Genomic DNA, 23,447 nt, shown 5'->3' on the forward strand with positions numbered 1-23,447 from the left:
ACACATGAGCTTGTCTGTTCAAGCAATATTTGATTATATCACTGACATGCATTTTACAGCTACTAATTGTATGCATGACACACGTTTCCGCTCATCTGAAGTGCTGGGAGGTGGATAAAAAAAAGGTGCTGAATATTGTGGAAGGGAAAAAAAAGGTCAGAAACTTTATACTTGAAATTCATCATCTGGGAAACATGAACATCAGCTGCAAATGTCATGAAAGTCCATAACAACTACGGCAGGTCGGTAATGGAACTTTTTACCCATCATTGGTTCTAGATTAATGTTTGGACACCAAAATTGATAAGTACTCATTAACAAAGATGAGTCATACCAAATTTCATGGTAATCCTAGTAGTCCAAATATGTGTGTCTTTAGCCCTCACGGCTCATCAAACAAAATGTCTGAATTCATCTTCCATTATCTATTTTGACTTTAATTTCAAGGAGAAATTAACCAAAACCATATCAATGGGAAATTAAAATTGCTCAGGCAAATATGCAAAGTATGCTAATAAACAACAACAAAAAATAACAATTGTCTTTCAGGGTATTATGGAGAACTGTAGGTGTCACTGACCTCCATGAAAAAGAGGCCGGCGCTGGAGGTCGGGTTGTTGTACATGTAGACTGACATCAGAACGGCTGCTGCCATGACAACCATCATCAAGATGATGCCCGCTAGTAGACCGATCTGCAGCCGCTCATCACCCTCTCCTGTGGTCTCCTCGTCTCCTGCTGTACAGACGTGATGATGAGACCCTCAGTGACACTCAGAGTAAAAGTCACTGTGTCTCTGATAATATGATGGGGGTTGCTACCCTCCATTCTACAGATCTAACTGGGGCCTAGTCTACATGTACAAGGGGGAATAAAAAAAAAATGTTTTGGCAGCCTTTCAGAAGTAATCTGTGTCCATATAACACACCTGAACAGGCAATATAACATTGATTCTGCTCCTGTACAAACTCAAATATAACACATGCATATAATTACCAATGTTGCTACAAACACTAAATGTGTGTCTGCTTTTCTGAAAGAGTATCTGAATGACTTTTCCAAAAGCTCTGGTTCGTTGATCTTAAACACAGTTTACATGTGTACAGAAGGCCAAAACTCAAAGGAAAAGCTTTTTTTTTTTATAAGAAATACCCATGTATATGTGGACAGGGCCTTGAAATGAAGGGTCTTACAGCATCAAAGACATGCAGATGTTCACACTTGTTGGGGTTGTGCCATCAGAATTGAAACGATGAGATAATAAAAAAAAAACATCACACATCCGATGAAAACATATAAGTTTTGGGTAAAAGTTAACTTACATGCTTCGTTGATGTGAGACATCTTTGAGTCATCTAGTAAAGAAAATAAAGACAAGCTATTACATGCAATATGTTATTTGACATTTCTCAGGGAAAGAACAGGCTCAGGTCAAGAGATTGACCATGTCTAATTGTAATAGAGTAGCTTTTTATTTACTGTTGAAGTTTTTTTTAAGTATATTTTTTTTGGCCTTTATTATAAGTACAGCTAAACAGATGACAGGAAACAGGATGAGAGAGAGAGGGGAGAGTGACTCAGATCTGGGGCCGCTGCAGCGAGGACAAAGCCTCTGTACATGGGACACCTGCGCTACCAACTGAGCTGAACAGCACCCTACTGTTGGAGTTTTTAAGGTGGATCCTCATTTTGAGTACAAGTCAAATCTCAAGTGTCATTGCTGTTCTATTTCGGACATTTAGCAGATGCTTTTGTCCAAAGCGACTTACAATAAGTACATTTGTCACAAGAGAGAAACCACAACATATCACTGTCAATAGAGTAAAAAGAAATATAGAAACAACTGCCAAGCCCTTATCTGAGGATCGTAATTGCTATTTATCGATACCTTAAGTGCTATGATTGAAGTGCTGACGATAAGAACATACAAGTGCATAGTCCCCTCCCCCCGCCCCCACAGCCATCACAGATATAAGCAGTGTGTGTCTGAGGGATGTATTCTATTTTAGTAAAAATCAAGTAAGTTTATAAGATCTAAATATACAAAATGAGAGCTAAAATAAGTGTTTTGTTTGAGGACATTTCAACTTAAAAACAATGGCCCCTACAGACAAAATACAGGCCGCCTCCTCCATATTCTGAGCTGACCGCAGATATTCACATACATTAGCATTAACATTCAGCAGCTGAGGACACTATGCAGTATTTAACATGGCGCTGTATACACTCAACTATGAGCTAACAGAGGGCTGGGAAATAGCTGACCACTTGACCCTCTAACTGCCAGACTTTACCCAGCACACTGGGTGTGGATCCCAGCAACAACAACAAGTTTCAGACTGATAGAACACACACATTTTGTTTACTGTAGCATACCGTCTGCAGGTTTGCTGGTCGGAGGCTGTGGAGTGAATACTTTCCTACTGCTGGTGTTGCTGTGTGTAGAGGGGCTGGTGACAGTGGATGACATTTTGCTAACAGGGGTGGAGGTCATGCTGGAGGTTCTCTGCTGCATCGTGGTCATCGTAACAGGAGTGGTCGTATGTGTGAGGTGGTGAGATGTGGTGTTTGCAACATCTGTCACCCGGAGACACCGGGGATCCCTTCTCTGTAAAAACAAACATCAGTGAACTGTTTAGCAGACAGACACAAGTTATAGCTAGCTACACTTTGTGTAGTTTACTGAATTGAGGAATGATAAGAACCTCCTCCAGGCAGCCGAGGTCGACCCAGTCCTGTCGGTTACGATCAAAACCGCTGGAGCATCTGAGACAGAAAGCAACCATTTTCAATGTATGGAGAGAGCAGAGATTCATAAATACACATTAACCTTCCCAAACATACAAGATGCTGTGATTCATCAATTAGTTGTCAACTACTGAATTAATCGCCAACTCTTTGGGTAACAGAAAAAATTACTGGATTCCAGCTCCTTAAATGTGAACATTTTCTGGTTTCTTTACTCCACTAAGTCACTGAATATCTTTAGGTTCTTATATGAAATAAGACATTTGAGTGAGTCATCTTGGGCTTTGGAAACACTGATCAACATTTTTCAGCATTTTCTGACATTTTACGGACCAAAAAACAAATTTATTAATCTATAAAAATCATCAACAGATTAGATGATAATGAAAATAATTATTAGTTGCAGCCCTAATTGACAAGGTGCTTAGTGAAAGGACGAAGTGTTTGAATGGCGTGGATCATGTCTAATATACTTACGCACAATTTATATCTGTTACAATAGGGCAGCAAAAGGAACACAACAATGATTTAGTGAATTCTGTTTTTTAAAATAAATGTTGTGGAATGTGCAGCATTGTGGTTCAGTATGTTGACTCTGAGTGCTTTCCAGTTTACCTTTGTAGCCGACTGCACCAGCTACAGTTAAAGCCGATCTGGGAAGTGACACATGGACCACAGCTGGAGAACTGGAGACATGCTGAGAATAAAGAAAACAGTGAAGCCTGAGGAGGAAAAGACGGCTTTGATTTCTGCAAACTGAACCTGAATATATTTTTACATTCCATCCTGCAGCATAGAGCTGACATGCAACAGCTGCTACTGTGTGCCATCTTGGCAGCACTGTAAGAAAGACTGACTTACTCGGCAGAGGAAGCATCTCCACAGCCGTAGAGTTGGAGATTTTGGACTTGAGGATGTTGACTTTGTGATACTCATAAATGGTTCTTCTCCGAACATCTGGAGCATGTCAGAGAGGATATGATGTTGTTAAAGACCGATGAGATCCAGTGTTTTGAGTCTTTAGTAAAATAATTTTTGCAACTCACTGGGGATCTGCTCTATTTCATGAAGCACCACGAAAGCATCCGACAAGCCCACTTTGACAGGATGGTTCTCAGTGTTGATGCTGTTGATGTCTATAGGAATCTATGAAAAAGGGTACATTATTTATTTAAACAAATTTCACAGTACAAGAAGAACACAGAAGAGAAGAAATGTCACCTCTTTGTATGCAAAGACGATGCGTCCATCTGTGTGCAGAATGGCCTGGAAGGTGAAACTTCCCAGACTGATGTTGTCCTGTAGGTGAATCTGGTTCCACTGAACCACTAACGCAGTGCCTACACAATAGACAAACACAAACACAAACAAATGCACATTTATTTAGTGTGTTTTTTTTTTTTCCAGCAGACCCACAACACAAAAGGCCAAATTTGACAGATTTCTCTCTCTATCTCTCTTACCATTATCAAAGTAAAACACAGTTGAGTTTTTGGACAGACTCGGGTCAAAATTTGCCATCAGAGGGGCGATGTACTGAGTGGCTGTGAGCAGTCGGTGGATTATATCTCCAGTGTAAATGAAGCCTGTGAGAGGAAAACAAGCAGAGGTTGCCATCAGTGATTTATTCGCAATGCACAGAGACATTCACAATAACTGCTGAACTGTTAACGACTTGTGGGACACAGAGCTCCACGCACAAACTGCCTCACTCACAGTCATTTCATATCTTTCTATGTCAGATTTTTGTTGACTCTCACAGATAATAAGAAATATGATAGTATAAGCAAAAAATATCAGAGAACATCAAAGGAAATGTGATGCAGGTTACAGCCTCTTTAAAGCAGCGCTATTCTGCCTTCAAATATATTTCAATTGATTTACTTATTTAAAGTTTGACCTACTGTAAATTAAGCATGAACAAAAATAAAACAATTCCCTCTAAATTCATAAAATGTATCTCTTTATAGTATGAGGCTGCACAATAAAGAAGTATTTACATTGACAGCTAAAACGTTGATTATTTTACTGATTTACTGTCATAGAAGAGTAAGGAAACCAGAAAAACAAAAAAACAAAAACAAAACGTTTTCTCTCAAAGAAGTTACTTAAACTGACCAATTATCAAACTAGTTTGTGATTAATTTAATAGTTGAAATCTAATTGAACTAAAATTGAACTTAAACTGTTGCTGCTCTATACAGTACATACTCTTAAACCTACTTTAATTGCAGATTGAGGCCTCATAAAAAATTTACATAAGAAAATAGAATCCTGTGTCATGTGTAGTTAAGGACTAACCTTCAGTTGCCACCGTGATTTCCTTCAGTATGTGACCGTAAAAAGGGAAGTTGAAGGAAAGATTCACTCTCTGGAAACAAAGAAAGGCAAAGTGCAATATAAACTAAATGTCAAAATAATAATTTCATTCAGGAAAGTTAAAGAACATACACAGAGGAATAAATAATTCTCCTACAGGAGGTATTTAATTTAGCATAAAACACTGACTGTCCCTTGTATTCACAGATTGATTTTATACCTCAGCTTGTCTGTGGGTGCCGGACAGGACGCCAAAGACCTTCCACTCGTCCTCCTCCGTCTCATCGATATTCACCCACAGCTCTTTACCCGCTGCGTCTCCAGGTCCGTAGATTTTAGATGTGTAGTAGGCGTGATCGATATTCTGTCCAAAAATGTAGGAATTGAAATGCTTTAAAACATACATTAAACCAGTGTTAGGGACAGAAACTGTGGAAAATAAATTTAATCTACTTCATGTTCGAGTGATGAAAAGATTGCTTTCCAGCTGGCTATACAGTTTGAGTTTAGCACCTTTGTCTTTGTTCACCAAGGAAACATGCCTAAATAACATTTTGTTGCTAATATCTCTAATATTACAATTTCTGGTTCCAACGAGGGAACACATTTGAGAACCACAGCAACAAATGTTCCCATTGTCTTCGTTTTTTCTCTCTTGCTTATAAATTTACATGCAGTTATATGTATTTATTCAGCATGTTTGTAAGATGTAAGTCACCCACATTTGAACATTTTATCTAAATGTTCTGAACTTCCTTCCTAGAAACGTTGGAACTAAAGCTTAAGAACTATTTTTCTCTCATCTGCTGAACCTGAATTGAATTGTCCCTGACCACAGGAAACACTCTGACATTGACTCATGACAAAATACATAAATACATCGAGTGACAACCTCTTAGCTGTAAATAACTCTACCACAATATGTGTAGAATTGTCGTGTCCCTGCTCCGTCAGCAGCTCTGGATCTGACGCCTCTGGTTGATGCTTGTCTCTGTAGAGACCCCCTGTATCTGCCGCCCAGCCAGGGGCTGCAGAACTGGGCCTGGGTGCCCACCCTCTCTCTCTGGGCTTGTTGTTCCCTGTGACTACATACGAGCTTCCCTCTGGAGGAGACAGCTCCTGTGTGTCAGTGCGGTAGACTCCTGAAGCATCACAGAGAGGAGATTTAACATTATCGTCATAGTCACATTGTTTGAGGTCTTCCAACATTGAGCAAACATTTCTAAATTCAGGAAATTTACAGCCACACTCCATAAAATTGAATAATATTGTCACGTAAAGAGAATCATCTTTTAAAGGGTAAAACAATAAAGGCATCTAGATTGTTATAGTGGACAGTTTATAGTCTGATTTTATAATCCAATTATCATTTCAGAAATGTATTAAGAAAACAATAAACAACTGAACTTTATTCACACTTGGACTGAAAACAAAGATTGTTTCCATAATCAAATATTTTGCACATTATTTTCTTTCTGGCACTCGACATGTATTGTACTGACAATATGGAATAACATTTTCACAGGGATAAAGCAACTTAACAAGGGGAAAAAATATGTGACGGGAATGAGATGTGGAGAATGACTCCTTGAACATCTCGAACAGCAGTAAACAATCTCCTCCATCTTCTCCTCATATGGAAGAGGACATAAACGATTCCCCCATCATGCGCCAAGTGGCAAACATGTGTGGTCACCCCGTCATTCTGCCCTTCCAGTGACAACAGTGTGTCCAAGCTTTTCTCTTCACAGCAGAGGGTGAAAGCATGCTTCACATTCTTCACACCAGCAGGTCTAGGACCAGGCATGTGAGGCCAACCGGGCAGCAGTGGGTGTCTTTATTTTTTGTCACATGTTGGCCTTGTTGCTGCAGAGGCCTGATAAATCTTCCACATGTATGTTAGTGTGGTGTGGGCAGTGTGTTGATGTTATATAGTCTAAAGTAGCAGTGCAGATGTCAAGAAAACAGATGATAGAGAAGATGTATTGGTAACAAAAAGTAGAAAATTGCTACTGAGGGGCTGCTTCTGTTTGATACTATTAAAATGTCCAGTCTGTTGCATTCAGTCAGATTTATCATACACTTCAAATCTCACAGGTCACTGTTGCAGCATGGTCCACTTTTTTTTTTTTTAATTTATCTGTCTTTTCAAATAAAGCAGATATTCCACAAAGAGTTGAACCCACCCACAAATACTGTCAAAAACAGCTGCTTCAGTAACACACTGAGCCTGATACACATTCAATCAGTTCCCTCAAAATTAAGTATCTCCACCTGGTGGTCCAACATGGCAACACAAATAAACACAGGTACACGGGCCCAGTGTTGTAAAAATACGAAGAAGTCATATTGAGTACAAATAAAGATAAATGAAATATTGCTTAAGTCAAAGGGAAATTTCTGTACGAAAGGATGAAAAGTACAAGTAAACTAAACATACATTTACATGTATGTATAAACTGTATACTTGGCGTTATCAGACTGCCCAATCATCAGATCTGAAATTCAGCACTTTTCTGAAAATCAGAATCAGATTTTTTTTCTTTTTCTTTAAACGGATTGCTTATAAAATATATTAATTTAAAAATGTGCTACTTTGGCTCTGATGCAACATGCAGCCTGCACAGTAACTAGTACCTAAAGTGATCAAAAAAAATGTAGCACAGTAACATAAGCACAACATTTACCTCCAAACTTAGTGGAGTGGAATTATAAAGTAGCATAAATTGAAATACTCAGGTACAAGTACCTCAGTAAATGTACTTGAGTAAACTGTTTGAATAAATGGTTTATTTTCCCTAGTATATCAGGTTAAAGACGCACTATGTGGTTTTGGAGAATAAATTAAAACTCAGAATTTTGATCTTTACAATATTAAGGAGACAATAATACAAACTCAAAAATGTCTATCTCCTCTGTAAGTGAACAAACAAGTTCTTCTCAAAGAAAAATGACATCCCCACTGTTCGAAGCTAGAAAAGTGGGTTGGTCTGCCACGTATAAACAAATTAAATCAGAAACAAATTGCATTCTTCAAGGTCACTGTTTATTCAAAGTACTCAGTCATGAAAATGCAGAGAGTTTTTTTAATTTAGTTTAGGCATAAAAAGTCGGTCAATGACTTTAGTCATTATGAATCATAACGGTCTTTCTCCTCTGCATACATTTTCCCCCCCAAAACTACACAGTGCACCTTTAAAGAGAGACTCATGAATCATTTGAATGATTATAATTAGAGTCCCACCATGGGCTAAATGCTGTCAAAAGTTTTTCACTGATCCAAGAACAAAATAACATTTGGGATTTTTGGGGGGATTCTTTCTTTCTTTATTATTTTTTATAAAATGTCTTCACATAATTTTTTTTGTAGTTGGCATGTTCAATCCAAAAATATTGGTGTTACTGACGCAGAACAAAGCTTGTATAATATAAATAAATCAGATATTCGTTGTGCACGACTTTAACAACTTTAAATGACGCAGTAACATAAGTGCGGTTAACACCAACGACCACGTTAACTAGCATGATAGTATTGACAAATGTAATGAGCTTAAACGAAAAAACACATTTTAGGTTCAATTATGTTTTAAAATAATAGTATCTCATCTTCTACAGTCTTGCGCAAATTGACCTTCTGACCGTTAACGCTAACAACTAGCAACTAATTTGTGGATTCAAGATATAACTTATATACATTTATATTGAAACTCACCATTAACTGGTTTCAGCTTCATGAAGCTCAGTTGAAACTGGACAACAATGACCAGTCCTGTGATGAGATTAACCGTCTTTGTCAGGGTCACCGCCATCCTTCCTCCCAGTTCGTAGCGCATCTCAAAAACGCGAATCAACCTAAACTCTAATTGGCTCAATGGGATTTGGTGTCTGAATGCCTCATTGCCAAGTGATAACAAAAAAGTATCGACTTATCTTATTAGAAAAACAAAAAAACACACAGACGAGGCGAACTCTAACTATGCATGTGGCCTAACGTAGAACTTGTCATGTTGATGTCGATGTTTAGCTTTTAGTTGGTCAGCAAAATGTCTGAGCGTCAGTTGGTCCTCCAGAATGAACCGCTGCTGTTGATGAGTCTGTACCCGTGGAAACGCTGCCTTCACGTGTTGTCGTAAATGTCCAAATGTGTACAGTAGAAATAGACTTCTATGCAATGCTTCTACTTTTGTAGTCCAACTTAAGTAATATGTAGAATAATCGAGTATTTCTACACTGCGATATTGCTACAATTACTCAAGTATTTCTCCCAAACTAATTCATTCTTAGTGTGCGGCAATTATCATAGTAATTACCCGCCTGAATGTTCCGCCGACCTGACGTTTATTAGGAGCAAGTGAAGGCAGCAGAGTTGTGTCGCCCCATTGTAATTCCACAAGCTCCCCACTGGTGGGCGATAGTCAATAATAAACCCACGAAGCCACACCTTTTATGTAACTGTATTAACCATTTAAAGATAAGATTCTTTTAATTTAACTATTTAGTAATCAGAGATAAATACAATGCCTGTAAATGTTACCTGGTCAGAGTTATCATCTAGATCAACAAACCCTTCACTTTCTTGGGAATCGGTCTTCACTTTTAATGTTTGGAAATTTATCTCCTTCCGATTTCAGTGGTGGTTATTCTTTACAGGTAAGAGTGTGCTTTGAAAATAGAATGAATAGAAAAAATAACCCAGAGATTAATCCATAAGGAAAAATAATCACTAGTTGATGCCTTATAGAAAGCTTCAAAGCTAATGCATAAGTAACAATAATCTGATTATATAATAGTATTAGTCACATTTTCCAGATGCTCTTAGTTGAGTAACACTTTGGATTCAAGAGTTTCATTTGAAATAGAGCATCACGTTATATTATGTAACCGGTGCAGAGGACTGAAGATTAAAACTATACCTAAACCCACAGCGCAGAATCCGGTTTGACAACAATTCTGGGTACATGAAAACATTCCTAAAGCCACGTGTCAATCCGTTGTACAATGATACTTAAAGGCAAGAATCCTGGCTAGTCTGCCAGACACCAAAAACACTTCATAGTTTCAGTTCAGATTCATCAATGACTTATATCCTGGTAGGACTTCCTGGAAAAAAAATGATTATTCTAAAAGAACTAACTTTAAAACTTCACAACATGATTTGTGTTTAAGCCACTTTATGTTTAGATCCACCCTGAGAACAAATCTCGATAGCTGTTAAGAACAATTGGTTGCGATAGCAAAGTCTAACTCATGAAAATGAACAATGAAAAAATTGTGAATAATTTCTTTTTAATGCAATACCCACAGGTAAGACAATTCCTAAAGAATGGCACAATGAAGAAAAAAAAAACATTACCAAAAATGATGTGAAGCATGATGCTGAAAAACAAGGACACTTGAGGCCTTTCCAAAGACCCAAGAGAATATTACAAGGGACGGGATTCAAAATCTATTCCTCACACTACAAATGGCAACACAAATGAGCATAAAAACTTAAGTCATAAGACAGTTTTCAAAGAAACGTGTTTTACATTGTGTCAAACTTTCAAGCTGTCAACTCAGTTCATCTACCGAAGGGAGAAATTCAGGCAAGAAAACACAAATAAGCTCTTCATTAAAAGGTGTTTCATTTACATTTTTCGATATCAAAAATCATTACATTTTACTTTTGATGCTGGAGTTAGACATTTATGAACCAACAAGAGTTTGCAGGTTTAGTGCCACTGGTTCAGATTTAGTGACAATTCTGTAAAGATTCTTTAATGGCACACAAATTAAGAACAGCACACAAGTCTTCCTGATGTCACTGTGTCATCTGCTCGTATTCCATTACTGTCTGCTGTGCTACCTAACATTTATCAGTCACATGTAAGAATATAAGCCACATAAATCCTAAAAGAAATAAGCACATTTTTCAAAATGCTATACTATTTGTTTAAGGTTTTTGGATCCAAGTTTCATCTTAGCAACAATAATACCAGTTGCATTATTATGGTCTCATGTTTAACATTTGTCTAAATCATACCAAGACATCGGCATTCTTTCTACAACGATTTATTCCTGATTATAAATGCTTCTGATAGCACCTTTAATTAAAAAGTTATTTGTGTCCGGGTGTGGGTGGAATGAGAAACTCTGCAGAGCAACCTTCAATTTTAAACACTCAGCAACTGAGCAGCTCCACTTCAAAGATGAGAGTGGCATTTGCTGGGATGACGGGTGGGAATCCTCTAGCGCCATACGCATAGTCCGGTGAGCAGGTCAGCCGGGCAACCTGGCCAATGCTCATCTGTAAAAGGAAGTTAAAAATATGGTTTTAATATTTGAACGGCTGCTCTGCATTTCAGGCATCTCTGTTTAAGTGTTGCTCCAGTGACTTAGTAATGCACTTGCATAAAGTTTGGAAACTCAAAAGAGACTTTCAAAAATATAAAAACAATTGAACCAGAGTTTATAGAGATCTTGAATGTCCTGGCATGAATCAAATTAAAACAACCTAGATCCTACAGCATGATTTGTTAGACCCGTCTTGCCTGGTAAATGCTTACAACTTTCAAACTTCTGCCAACACTTTTACATATGCTCCTACAAATCTGAAGTCACTGAGGCCAAGATGAGATAAACCTGATGATACCAGAGGATATTTTTACAAACTTTGGAGAGCACATGCAGAGCCACAGAAGATATTATACAACTGTTGTCATAGTAGTGTTGGGTGATACATCAAAATAAGCGGTTTTATTCAAACTTATGTTTTACACAAAATGCGTTAAAATGTCTAGAATGCAAACTACCAGTTATTACAAAAAAAAAAAAAAAAAAAAAAAAGTTGAGGATTGCTGGCTCTAACAGCCGTTGGGAGTCACAACAGTGCTCATGAGCTAACACTAGCTAGCCAGCCACCTGTCTACAGACATCAGGCTGATGTCAAAGCACAAACAACATTAGCAGATGACTATGAGCTGACTGTTGTACACCATCTGTGCGCAAACTGATTTCAAGTACATCAAATAAATCTATGTCAGTGCTCTACCTAGTTAAGCACCTGGTACTGGCAGTCCAGATGCTGTATGGGATAACACGTGCCTAACGACTATACATGCAGTGCAGGCATTTCATTATTCTATCACAACCGTATTGCAAATTCAGACCTAAAACATTTTACATTTCAAAGTTGTGTTCATCAAGGAGCACTTGGCAATTAAATGAAAAAGAAGAAAGATTTCATTTTGGGCTATTTTGCCCAGTCCTATTTCACAGGCTGAATAGCCCCCCCGATGAGTTAGCTCATAATAAAGTGAGCCTCTTCATACCTGCATTACACCTTCATCCCAAGCACGAATTACTTGACCCTGTCCAATCTGGAACTCGAAGGGAGATCCCCGGTCCCTGGAGGAGTCGAATTTAGCTCCATTTGTCAGCGTGCCTGTTCAACACCAGCAACAAGAACGAAAACGTATTAGCATTTGAAGAGATTCAACACAACCAGAGTGCGCGAAGACATGTAATTTAAAAACACAACGTGATTGAATATTACACACGAGCTAGTTCGTGCGATCAGGAGGCACGGCGACACCTCCTTATCGTCCTACATTCATTCACCATGAAGCTACAGCCAGGGCACGGTTAGCTTAGCCTAGCATAAGGGCTGAAACCAAAAGGAAACCGCCACATTGGCCTAACCAATTGATATTTTTACACTTCGGTGTAATAAATGACATATGCCGTCTTCATTGGAGAGCAAAGGGGCTGGTCGTGAGCAGATTTTTATCAACACTGGACCGAGCCCCCACTACCAGTATTTGTGCTAGCTAAGATAGCTCAGTGAACCGTTATTCGATTCAGTTTGTCTCCCCACAAGAAAGCGACGATATGAGATTTCCAAAATGTTTAACTACACCATTTCTCCACGATTCCATTTAAAAATCGACCATTTATATTCGAGTGGGTGATGTTTCCCGTTTCTGGTTGAACTGGATGCATTCACAACCTTTGACCAGTCAGCAATGAAATAAACGCCGTGTCTCACCAACGTAGTGCACCTTCACCGTCTGCCCTCTCTTCGGAAAAGTCCGTCCTGGAAGGGGTGAAAACGTCGGTTAAAAACATGCGTATGATAAAAAAATTAAGCGTACTTCACTTATCAAGCCACTTGATTGATAAAAATCCTCACCATCTCCGGGTTTTAGAGTGTCGACTTGTACTCCCATTGTTCTCGCCGAGCAGTTCTCCCTCTCGAACACTGATTCTTTGAGCACGAGCTCTCTGTGCAGTGCAGCTACACGCGACGGGATTGGCTGGTTCGGTGAGATGCCGTGGAGGGGGTCTCACGCTGCTGAGAGGGCCCGTCCGGCCCAAAGCAATGTCTGTTTTTATTTCTGCTTTAATGGATTTGTGCTGAAGCTTAACTGAAAGAATACAACGTGCGATAAGGAAATATACAATTATTGTAATAGCTTAATTCAGCTAAACAAACAGGACGACAACAAGGGGCGTAGGACTAGGGGAATACTGAAAATACATCAAAAGGGGAGGGCTGTAAAACGTCCGGAATCGAAAGTTTACCTTTATGTAATTTTTTACATAATCCGCATTGTAAGTTAACTATTACTCTGGGTTAAATGAATAGTTTTGATAAACAATTTCTTGTATTTTAAGAAACACATTAAAGCTTCTCATAGCCCACGCCCCCCCAAACAAGGTGCGCATGGTTTAGTCCACTTCCGCTGTGAGCAGTGTTGGAATGTATCCAAGTAAATGTACTCTTTTGTGTGATGTATGACAGGGTTATGTGTGTGTGTGTGTGTGTGTGTGTGTGTGTGTGTGTGTGTGTGTGTGTGTGTGTGTGTGTGTGTGCGCGCGCGTGTGTGTTACCGAACACATGTAAATAAAGTCTAGAAAAAAATGGATATCAATAAGATTAGTTGTATTTCATCTTAAAACTATGTTGTTTCAGAGAAGAAAATCAAGCCCAGAAGTGTCATATTTCCAATATTTGTGACTGAGGTAGTAATACAAAAATATATATATTCTTCTCCATAACTGAATAAACAAGCTGTACTCAGAGGAAAATAACATCCCCAGAACACCATTTGAAACTAGAAAAATTGCATTTCCTGCGAAAATGCAGTGTGAATGTTGATAGCTGAAGTGATTTCGGAAATCTGCTGAATATACTGCCCGAAATGCATAAAATGTAAGAAAGAATGGTCAAGAATTTGCAGAAAAAGCAGAATTTTTCAAAAGCTGAAAAGACAGGGGTGCAGATCCGATGCCAGGATTGGGGGGAGACAAAAGTGATTTTGGTTTGCCCATATGCAACTCAAACCATGCTACCACAAATCACAACTTCGTAGTGATTCACAAATTCCTTGCTCACCAGATCATTAAAAAAGTAATGCACAGGGAATCATTTATTGTGCTTACCTTTCTTGGTTATTTGTCCTAAACAGCCAACAGCACTGCTTACTTAACTGTTATATTAGTAAATCATAATTTTAAGGGTCTCAGGCATGTAATGTCTACTCATGTTCTTATATTTCGCCCCTCTCTAACCATCCCAAATCCCCAATTCTTCTCACCATCTTCCTTTTCTTCCATTGTATGGGACTACTTTATGCATTAATTGATATAGATGAATATCAAAATATGAAGCCCTAACCAAGTTGTGTAAACTAACTGATCATGTTTTTACAATGCCAGTTATGCTGATAAACAGTTAAAAAAAAAAAAAAAAAAAAAAAAGACCACAGTTCTAAGAGCACAATAAACACAACACAAGTTGACCCAAGAAAATCTGATCTATTTACATAAATGTGTATAAAATCATTCCTTGTTTGTTTTCATCTGTCATTTTCATTGTATAATTCTTCTCATCTGTATCTGGACAACTCCTGGATAAAATAGTTTGCACTGTAGTGGAGGAGACCAGAGATGGAATGTGGAGTCAAAAATATATTTGTCAAACATTATTTGTTCCACCATTTCAATCATTTCTTTTTAGATGTGAATCTAAAATGTGAAGAATGTGAAGTCTAAAAATACATTTGTTCAATTTTGAAAAATTTAGGGTGGTTTTTTTGGGGGGGGCACTTCATGTTTTTTAGAAATTGGGGTGGACATGTCCCCCCCCTTCCCCCCTGGGATCTGCCCCCATGGTTGGGCTCCACCATGCTGTTTGGATCAGGCTCCTCCAGGTGAGATGTGGGCTGATGGGCTGCCATGTTCTACAAGTGGACTGGAACGTTCCACGGTTGCCATGGTTCTGGGTCCAGAACAAAACATTTGCAAGTCTCTGAGATATTTTCACAACATTTCTACACCAACTGGACGATTTCTCTATGAAATAAACATCTACTGAAGATTGTGTTCGCATCTCAACCCTTGTTCAAGTCTAAGTGTCACTGACAAGAGGATTTTTTCAAGAAAAGTGAGATTTATAAATATTTCACTCAGTCCAGTGTTGTTTAGCATGTGTTTGATTGTGAACCCTGCAGAATTCACTGATTTAAGCCAGCATGTATTGCTAGTATTGGCAGTAATTTCAATGAGTGTTGTTAACCTAATGGGACTGAGTCAGACACAAACATTTCTTACTCATAAAACTTTATTTGGTACTTTATTGTAATACTTTATCTCATGCTGTCCTGACCAACACAGTCATCAACAGAGAGCAGAGAAAGCCCCTGCAGACTTGTCCTCCAGAAAAGGTAAATGTGCCTGTAGTGCTGATCACACTCACTGTTTCCATCTATTCATTAAGACTCAGTCCTGGTGCAGCAGGAGGTCTGCAGGTTTGTCAGTCAGCAAGAGAACTTAAAATTGGCATATTGTTGAATGGAGTCTGGTGCAAATGTCACTTTCCAAAAGGTCTCTGAAGGAGTGCAAGATTTAGCTTTCAGACTTTTAGCAGGACAAACTGGGATTAAATATCAGTGGTTGGAAACAGCTGAGCACATTGACTCAAGTACAGTATTTTATAATTCATGTTGTATTTTCACAACTTAAGCTGTTTTGAGACAAAAGCTGGTGTTCACACAGCAACTGGTGTAAATGTTTAACAGTTAATCTGGCTCCATCTCTCTGACAGTAATATATTACAATCTTATACGCACTGATCCTTCATAGGCTCATTTATTATGAATCTAAAAAGAAATTCTGATTGTTTATTTCATAAGGGAGAAGTCAGGTTATTACTGACACTGAGCTGAGGCCAGGTGCGAACCTTACAGTCATAATTGTTATATTAAACTGTATACCTGCTTGATGTTGTGTTCTCAGATGGCTCAGCGTACGGTGAGGATGGCTACCCTCATCGAGGCCCTGCCCATCAGACCACAGGACGTCCGCCTCAGGGTCCCAGCACCAGCCTCCCGCAGCAGCTGCCCAAGAAGGTCAGGTTGTTCTTCTCGTAGCTCTGCTTCTGGCGCCACCGCTCGCTCCTCCTCTCACCCTACCTTGGGCCCTTCTTCGACCTCCTCCTCTCACCCTTCCTCGGGCCCTTGTTCTAGCTCTTCCTCTCACCCTTCTTCTAGCTCCTCCTCTCGCCCTACCTTGGGCCCGTCTTCTAGCTTTTCCTCTCCATCATTTTCTTCCCTGCATGGGACTTCTGCCTCTTTGGTGTCCAGTGTGGCAACCCCTTCACTCATCTCATCTACACTGCATGTGTGTGTGTGTGCACCTGTGTATAATGTGAGTGGAAAAAAGAATTTCCCAATGTGGGATTATAATAGTATATACATTTTTTTTTATTATTATTTTTTTTTTAAATTTACAGCCTCAGTTACAAGTCATAAATTAAGATTTTTCCACACAAAACATACAAAGCTTGGAGCAATGGAGCTTATACAATGATGCTTTTCAAACTATTTCACATTATTACAATTTTACAAGTTATACAGGTTTTGTACATCCTGGCACAGGAGATTAAAAAAAACAAAGAGAATGATACAATAATGGAAAAATAATCATATCTGCAGGTAAGCAATGAGTATTTTTTAATAACCAATAAACCAGACGTCATTATCAAAACTGAAGGATTACTGCCATTACATCATCTGATCCATTTTCTTAAAATGCCCCACTAACACTGTTATTTCAGCTCTTAAAAAAATCTGAATGTAAATCAAATACCTCCAGAAAACAGGCATCATTTATAAATAGTGTAATAGTTTAATTCTTACATTGTAGTTATTAACCTGGACTAAGCATCGGATGAAACCCTGGTGTCGTCAGAGTCAGGTCGTGATGGATCATACAGTTTGTTGAAGAAGGAAAAGTCAGACTGAGTTACATGTTGTATGCCCTGAGAGGAAAACACATATTTTTTATAATCCATTATCTGTGAAGGCAGAACAAGATGTTATGTGACCAAATTTTGCTTACATACATCTATTTTGCAGTCAAAGAGGTCCAACGCAGAACTCTGGTCAATTTCGTCACTGTTAAAAATTTGATTCCTAAAAGACACACAAGCGGAGAAAATGAATAAACTTTCTTCAGTGTCAATATGCACCTCATGTAAATTGGTTATATATTTCATTAACTGTGTACATTGTATTACGCCTCCTGTGGAGCATAAAGAGGACGATGGAGATGATGACTCCCACCAGCAGAGTCAGAGCGACTGCTAGACCAACAGACAACGTGTCTGCAGAGACAGAGAAACACAGGAGAGCACAACGGTCGACATTAACACCTTTCCAACATGCATTTATTTGTGCATTACACTTCCCACTTGCAACAAGGCTTGACAATCCCTTCATTTTTGAACACTTGCATAAGGAATTAACTGATTACCCCAGTTTTAACATTTATAGTCATTAGAGTCATGTGCCATAGATCTCCATTATCAGGGTTTGGTCACATTACTTTGAAATTTATTCACTTACTTATACAGATTGCATGGCAATTGTTCAGAAATTACAACTGTAGTTAATACTTAAAGTGTGTTGTTAAACAAAATCTGGCTGAAAATACTGCTGCTGAAAATATGAAGCTAAACCTGATTCTTTCCAAATAATTATTGTCTGTGTGGGTGAAGAAGCTAAGGAATGCTTTCAGGTTACCGCTGTCATTATCAGGAGGGTCAATAGAAGGCCCTGAGTAGCAGCCACCAGGGATGACGGTGATGTCATCAAGAGCGACATCCCCAGCTGGGTTCCTCCCCCTCTGATACACAAACACAAACTGTGACAGAAAGAGAGTTTAAATTCAGCACAGCGATCTAAAAATGCAGAAGAAAACCAGAATGAACACTGCCGTTATTGGTTAATGTTTTTGATTGATAAAATGTTGTCTTTTATATGACAGCCATCTTCTTTTACTCCAATTTTTGTAGCTGTTTATTTACATTTTATCAGAGCAATGATAAAGCCTATTTTGATAATATCCATCAGAATCTCATTATTACCCAGAAGGCCTCTTGGTGTTTAATAGTCAAACTGGCCTCCTGCCACTTGTCTCCCTTGTCTCCCATCTCAATCCACTTCAGATCCCCGTCCTCGTAGCCTCCTGCGTGCATTTTTCTAAGAGACCGCACAAATTTGAATTGAGGTATTGCAAATGTTACGAGAACAGTTCCGGGCATTGTCAGATGGTTACCTGTCATTGATGTAAACTCTAAGAGTCCCGACATGATCGCCGTACATGTGGTACCAGAATCTCAGACAGTAACCTCTAGTGGACGGCTGGAAGACGTCACTGATGAGGAAGGACATGTCTCCCCACTCACCGACAGAGCTGTCCACGTATAGATAATAACCTGGTGGAAATGTGGCAGTGAGTAATGATGAAAATAATTTAATTTGAAGTTGAATATGTATATAGCTGGTGTGCTACACTAAAGCTACAACCCTTTACATTTCTTACCTACTACTCACAAAAAATCCTACTGGACTTGTTTGTACAGATAAGATTCAAGCTCGCTCGCCTGGAAGAGACTGTCATGAACATCACGGGAAAGAACAAACACCCATCCCTCCATTCAATACATGAGCAGTCTGTACTCAGGCAAGCACAGGAGATATTAGCAGACCCATCGCAGACATGTATTCTCCACCGAGTTTGAGCTTTTGCCCTCTGGCAAACAATATACAACGCTCAACCATGAACTCAGCGGTTACAAAACAATCACAGAGATTGTGCAATAGCTTCAGGTGTTCATATAATCACTGGTTGTGTAATATGTGCAGTATAGGGAGTAGTGCAAAATGTTTCATTTGCCAATATCGCCACTATGGGTTGACATCTTATCAGTCCAAGATACATTTCTCTGCACAGACAATAACGTATATTGTATCATAGACTTGGTGGAGGCTTTTACAGCACCAATCATGAGATGCAGCTCTGGTGAGGGTGATTTCTGTTTCTTTGGTCTTCTCAATGAACTGATTGATGAGCAGCTGCCATGATGGTGGGAGCAAACAGAACCTTTAGTTAAGTAAAAGTACTAATGCTTCAATCCACACTGAAAATTCTCTGGTACAAGTTTAAGTCCTGCTTTGAAAATGTTGCTTGAGTAAAGTTTCTAAGTTTAATCAGGACAATGTACTTTGAAAATAAAAGTAGTAATTCAGACAAATTGTACATTTGTTATACTATTAAGCATTCAGTCATGTATCAATGTAGACAGCACGACTTTGTTATTGTAGTTGGTTAAAGTGGTGCACAGTCTGAACTTTTTGGCACAGGGCTGCAAATATTGTGACCTTCTCCATTCAGTTGACTGATTGAAGTGATTTCTCCAGCTTATTGATTATTTTGTAAAATTTGGAAATTCAAGAGCTGAAAGTGACACCAATGCCTGATTTGTACAACCAATAATCTAATCCTCAAACATATTGAATATATCAGACATTCAAAAAGAAGGGTGAAAATCTTCACATTTTTGGTCTGGAACTGTGACATGTTTTTGTAAAAAGTAACCAAAATGATTATCACAAATGTTGACAATTGATTTTTGGCCAACTGATTAATCAAATAATTGTATTAGCTGTGAAATCCAACTGCGGTTTTGGGTGTTAAATCTGCCCTTGTTTACGCTTCTGTCTCCCTGTGCATTTAAATTAAGTCAGAGCGCCATCTGCTGTGATGGATTAGGAACTACGCTGAACATTTATGAGCGCAGAATCACAAAGATTGTGCCAAAAGTTTTGTTGTTTGTGTCTTCCTAGGATGTGTTTTTTTGCACTTGATGTTAAAAAAATATATTTTGTATTTGTTCAATAGCTACGGTTTGGATCTGCAAAACAAAAAGCCTTAGTGCGATGATGGTGTCACTGGTTGTGTCAGTGAATTGTGGGGCATTTGTACAACATGCTGGTTTCACTGTTAAGCTTTGACAGGACATTATTTCCATAGGTTTGATGCACGATTAAATCAGGGGTACAAAGTTTCGGTGAGTTAGCAAACATTAGAAATTGACCGCACTCACATCGATCGTCTTCAGACCTAAAATCATAGTGTTAAACAGACACAGTATTACCCTGCGTGGAGTTAGTGGTGTGATCAACACTGGGGCCGGTGTTGGGGTTTGTGGAGGCTCCTCTGCCGCGGAGCCAGTCCTCCTGGTCGACTTCTCCTCCCAGGTTGCTCCAGCTGCACATGTTGGTCTCAAAGTCACAATGTCCAGGACGAGGACACTGAGCGTCCGTCAGCTGAACGTCATCAAAGGCCATGTCTCCTGAATGAGTGGGGCCGGACTTCACACCTTCAACCACTATCTGACACAAAATAATAATACATAGTTTAAAATCAGTGTCAATGAGATTTAGAGGTCAAAGAAAGTTTTAGACTCAAAGAAATCAAATCCATGTTTTGACTGGAATGATTCAGTATTATTAGACTGTCAGGTGGATATTTGTGACTCACCCTGTAAGACTGAACTCGGGGCAGAAGTGAAGCCTGAGCGAACCTCCACAGCCGTCCCTGGTCTCCTATCTGAGAGAAAATCAGAGCTCTCTTGCCATCTTCACTCTGCTGGTAGACGTTCAGCGTCCCCATTCCTTCGCCATACATGTGGTACCACAGCTGCACGCAAGCTCCTCTGACTGAAGGGAAAGGAAATGTGATTCCATGGCTGAAAGGATGTACTGCAGAGGAGCACAACTTAGATTTGTTCACATTTAGACAGGTACGTCACACAGGACTGTCTCACCTGCAGGGTACAACGGTGAAAACATTTCAGCCCTCTGTCCGGCGCGGTCTGCAGTAGAGGAGGACAGGAAGTAGTAATGGCCCGTGGGTGTGTTGGTGGTGTGGTCGCTGTCTGGCCCAGTGTTGGGGTTGAAGGTGGAGCCCGACTGTCTGACCCAGTCAAAGTCATCGGTGGTCTGCTGCTGCCAGTCACAGGTCCCCTCCTCAAAGTCACACATGTCTGCGGGATAATGTTTTTGGAAAGCATTACTACAAATATGTTAACACATCTGTGTCTGCATGCCTGTATGCCTCCCTGCACTCAAACACCACCTGGTGTTCAAAAAGAGAATCACAAAAACTGAACAAATAATCCACACATGGTCTCGGCTGCAACAGTTCCTCATAAAAAGGGCGAATGTCACACAGTGCAATCCTGCGATTTAATGCTTTTTTAACAGATTACGACAGCAATGGAGATCTCAGGACACAGAGGATAAGATATATCCACCTCTGCCCATAACCCAGGTGTGATTGTTGATGAAAACCTTTAGTTTGAGAACAAAATAGTACACGTTGTCCAACTCTGCTTTCTTCAGCTAAGGGCTGTCTCAAAATAAAGCAGACTTTGAAACAATCACTCACGCTTTATCACATCACTCTTAGATTACTGCAACACCTTTTTTCTGGTCTTTGTCAGAAAGCCATCTCTCACCTCTGACTTGTTGAGAGCACGTTAACAGTGTATTTGAGACTCCTCACTGGCTGTCTTTCACTTTTGGGATTGATTTTAAGATTTTATTGCTGACTGTAAAGTTCTGCATGGTTTTGGCCCTAAATATAATTCCAACCTACTGGTTCCCTGTGAGCCTGTACGTGACCTTAAATCCTCTGCTGTGTCCTTCCTGTCAAAATATAAGTCCAACCTCGTCACAAAAGGTGGCGGGGCCTTTGCACTAAGGGTCCCTTGTTTGAGGAATTCCCTTAAAAAAACTCTGTACATTCGGGTATTTTTTTTATTACGACTGTCTTTTTATCAATACACTATTATTTTTAAACTAGTTCTGCTTTAACCTGTTGAACGGTGTAACCCTGCTTTCTTTGACTATTTTTACTGTTTAACTTGTTTGTAATGCAATTTTTATGTAAGTTTTGAAAGGTGCAATATAAATAAATATTTTATTATACACAACTGGGCCAAACTGTTAACAATACATGTTAATAGTACTAATTCAGTGGTGGCTTTGGACCATTCATGTGCTTTTGGATAATAAGAACAACACACAAATATATCAATACATCCTTTAAATGTAGGACAACTTTCCTCTAGCCGTCCCTGTTACTCATGGCTTAATTTGGGTAGGGAGTAAGGACATTAGCTTTTTCTAATGTTTCCAGTCAAGCCTACCCTTACATATTGAGTCACATCAAAACAGTCAACAAAGCACCAGATAATCTCAACACGGTCAACCCATCGTGATTGCCTCCCGTTTCAGTCTTATTACCAGAAGCAGCAGGACATGGTCCACTGATGAATGAGATGTCATCGATGGCTATGTCTCCGGCCTCTCCCCCAACCGTAGCCTCCACAATCACTTGGTGGACTTCCTGCAAGGTCACGTGGATGTGCACCCGCTGCCACTCATCCCCCTGGTTTCCTGATTTCTGCCACACCTACAGGAAAGACAGGAGGCTGATTCACTGGTCACAATGAGGATGTGAAGAAGTTTTTGCAACACCACGGTATGCGCTGAAAGTGTGCAGCTTGCACTCCGTATACGATGAGTTGAGTGCTTATTTTGCAATCCGCATTTCACAACCATGTGAAAAGTATAATAACAGTGAGAAAGCTCAGCGGGAACGGTCAGAAAAATTTCTCAATCAACCTCAAAGCCGTTGTTCTAACAGTAAAGGGAAGTAATGGACCCAGACTTAAACAAATAAATAAAAAAACAGTGGCCTTGTCTAACCTCTGTTATCTCTTTGCGTGGTGAAACAAAGAATAAGCTAATTCTATGCTTGTTTTACCAGAGTTTTCTTGGAGGGGTCAGCTGTTTGTAGAATCATCCTCAAGGAGCCCACAGTCGCTCCAAACATGTGATTCCAAAATGTCAGACAGTATCCGTTTTCACCAGCAGGTGACAGCAGTGGGGACTTCAGTTGGGCCGTACTTCCTTTAACACTTGGTGGGGAGCTCTCGATGTAAAGGTATTTCCCTGTGAAACAACACAAAAAGAAGGTTTATACCT

The 23,447-nt window shown here is 39.4% G+C and overlaps 3 protein-coding genes across 3 annotated transcripts in view; all 3 read right to left on the reverse strand.

The window, feature by feature from the left end:
* Positions 1-9,168, reverse strand: part of si:ch211-106h4.6 (plexin domain-containing protein 2) — an 11,301-nt gene extending 2,133 nt beyond the window's left edge. The window contains exons 1-13 of the mRNA XM_037083383.1: positions 8,780-9,168; positions 5,983-6,209; positions 5,288-5,431; positions 5,050-5,119; positions 4,212-4,334; positions 3,970-4,088; positions 3,795-3,894; positions 3,610-3,705; positions 3,364-3,445; positions 2,706-2,766; positions 2,377-2,608; positions 1,323-1,355; positions 581-738 (exon numbers count right to left, since the gene is read on the reverse strand). Of these exons, the coding sequence (XP_036939278.1) occupies positions 581-738; positions 1,323-1,355; positions 2,377-2,608; positions 2,706-2,766; positions 3,364-3,445; positions 3,610-3,705; positions 3,795-3,894; positions 3,970-4,088; positions 4,212-4,334; positions 5,050-5,119; positions 5,288-5,431; positions 5,983-6,209; positions 8,780-8,900 (1,566 nt within the window). The 5' untranslated portion in view covers positions 8,901-9,168. The remainder of the gene's footprint in view (positions 1-580; positions 739-1,322; positions 1,356-2,376; positions 2,609-2,705; positions 2,767-3,363; positions 3,446-3,609; positions 3,706-3,794; positions 3,895-3,969; positions 4,089-4,211; positions 4,335-5,049; positions 5,120-5,287; positions 5,432-5,982; positions 6,210-8,779) is intronic.
* Positions 9,169-10,334: 1,166 nt separating this feature from the next.
* LOC119010852 (peptidyl-prolyl cis-trans isomerase FKBP1A-like) lies at positions 10,335-13,437 on the reverse strand. The gene is made up of 4 exons (XM_037083386.1): positions 13,238-13,437; positions 13,094-13,141; positions 12,378-12,490; positions 10,335-11,353 (listed from the first exon to the last, which is right to left on the reverse strand). Exons 1-4 carry the CDS (start codon positions 13,272-13,274, stop codon positions 11,228-11,230), a joined length of 324 nt encoding a protein of 107 aa, XP_036939281.1. The 5' UTR covers positions 13,275-13,437; the 3' UTR covers positions 10,335-11,227.
* Positions 13,438-16,344: 2,907 nt separating this feature from the next.
* Positions 16,345-23,447, reverse strand: part of si:ch211-106h4.4 (MAM and LDL-receptor class A domain-containing protein 1) — a 31,054-nt gene continuing 23,951 nt past the window's right edge. The window contains exons 43-53 of the mRNA XM_037083319.1: positions 23,227-23,414; positions 22,704-22,872; positions 21,221-21,439; positions 20,935-21,113; positions 20,549-20,786; positions 18,667-18,826; positions 18,476-18,590; positions 18,132-18,252; positions 17,617-17,713; positions 17,453-17,522; positions 16,345-17,368 (exon numbers count right to left, since the gene is read on the reverse strand). Of these exons, the coding sequence (XP_036939214.1) occupies positions 17,267-17,368; positions 17,453-17,522; positions 17,617-17,713; positions 18,132-18,252; positions 18,476-18,590; positions 18,667-18,826; positions 20,549-20,786; positions 20,935-21,113; positions 21,221-21,439; positions 22,704-22,872; positions 23,227-23,414 (1,658 nt within the window). The 3' untranslated portion in view covers positions 16,345-17,266. The remainder of the gene's footprint in view (positions 17,369-17,452; positions 17,523-17,616; positions 17,714-18,131; positions 18,253-18,475; positions 18,591-18,666; positions 18,827-20,548; positions 20,787-20,934; positions 21,114-21,220; positions 21,440-22,703; positions 22,873-23,226; positions 23,415-23,447) is intronic.

Source organism: Acanthopagrus latus, chromosome 21 (genome assembly GCF_904848185.1).
Source record: "Acanthopagrus latus isolate v.2019 chromosome 21, fAcaLat1.1, whole genome shotgun sequence".
NCBI classification, from domain to species: Eukaryota; Metazoa; Chordata; class Actinopteri; order Spariformes; family Sparidae; genus Acanthopagrus; species Acanthopagrus latus.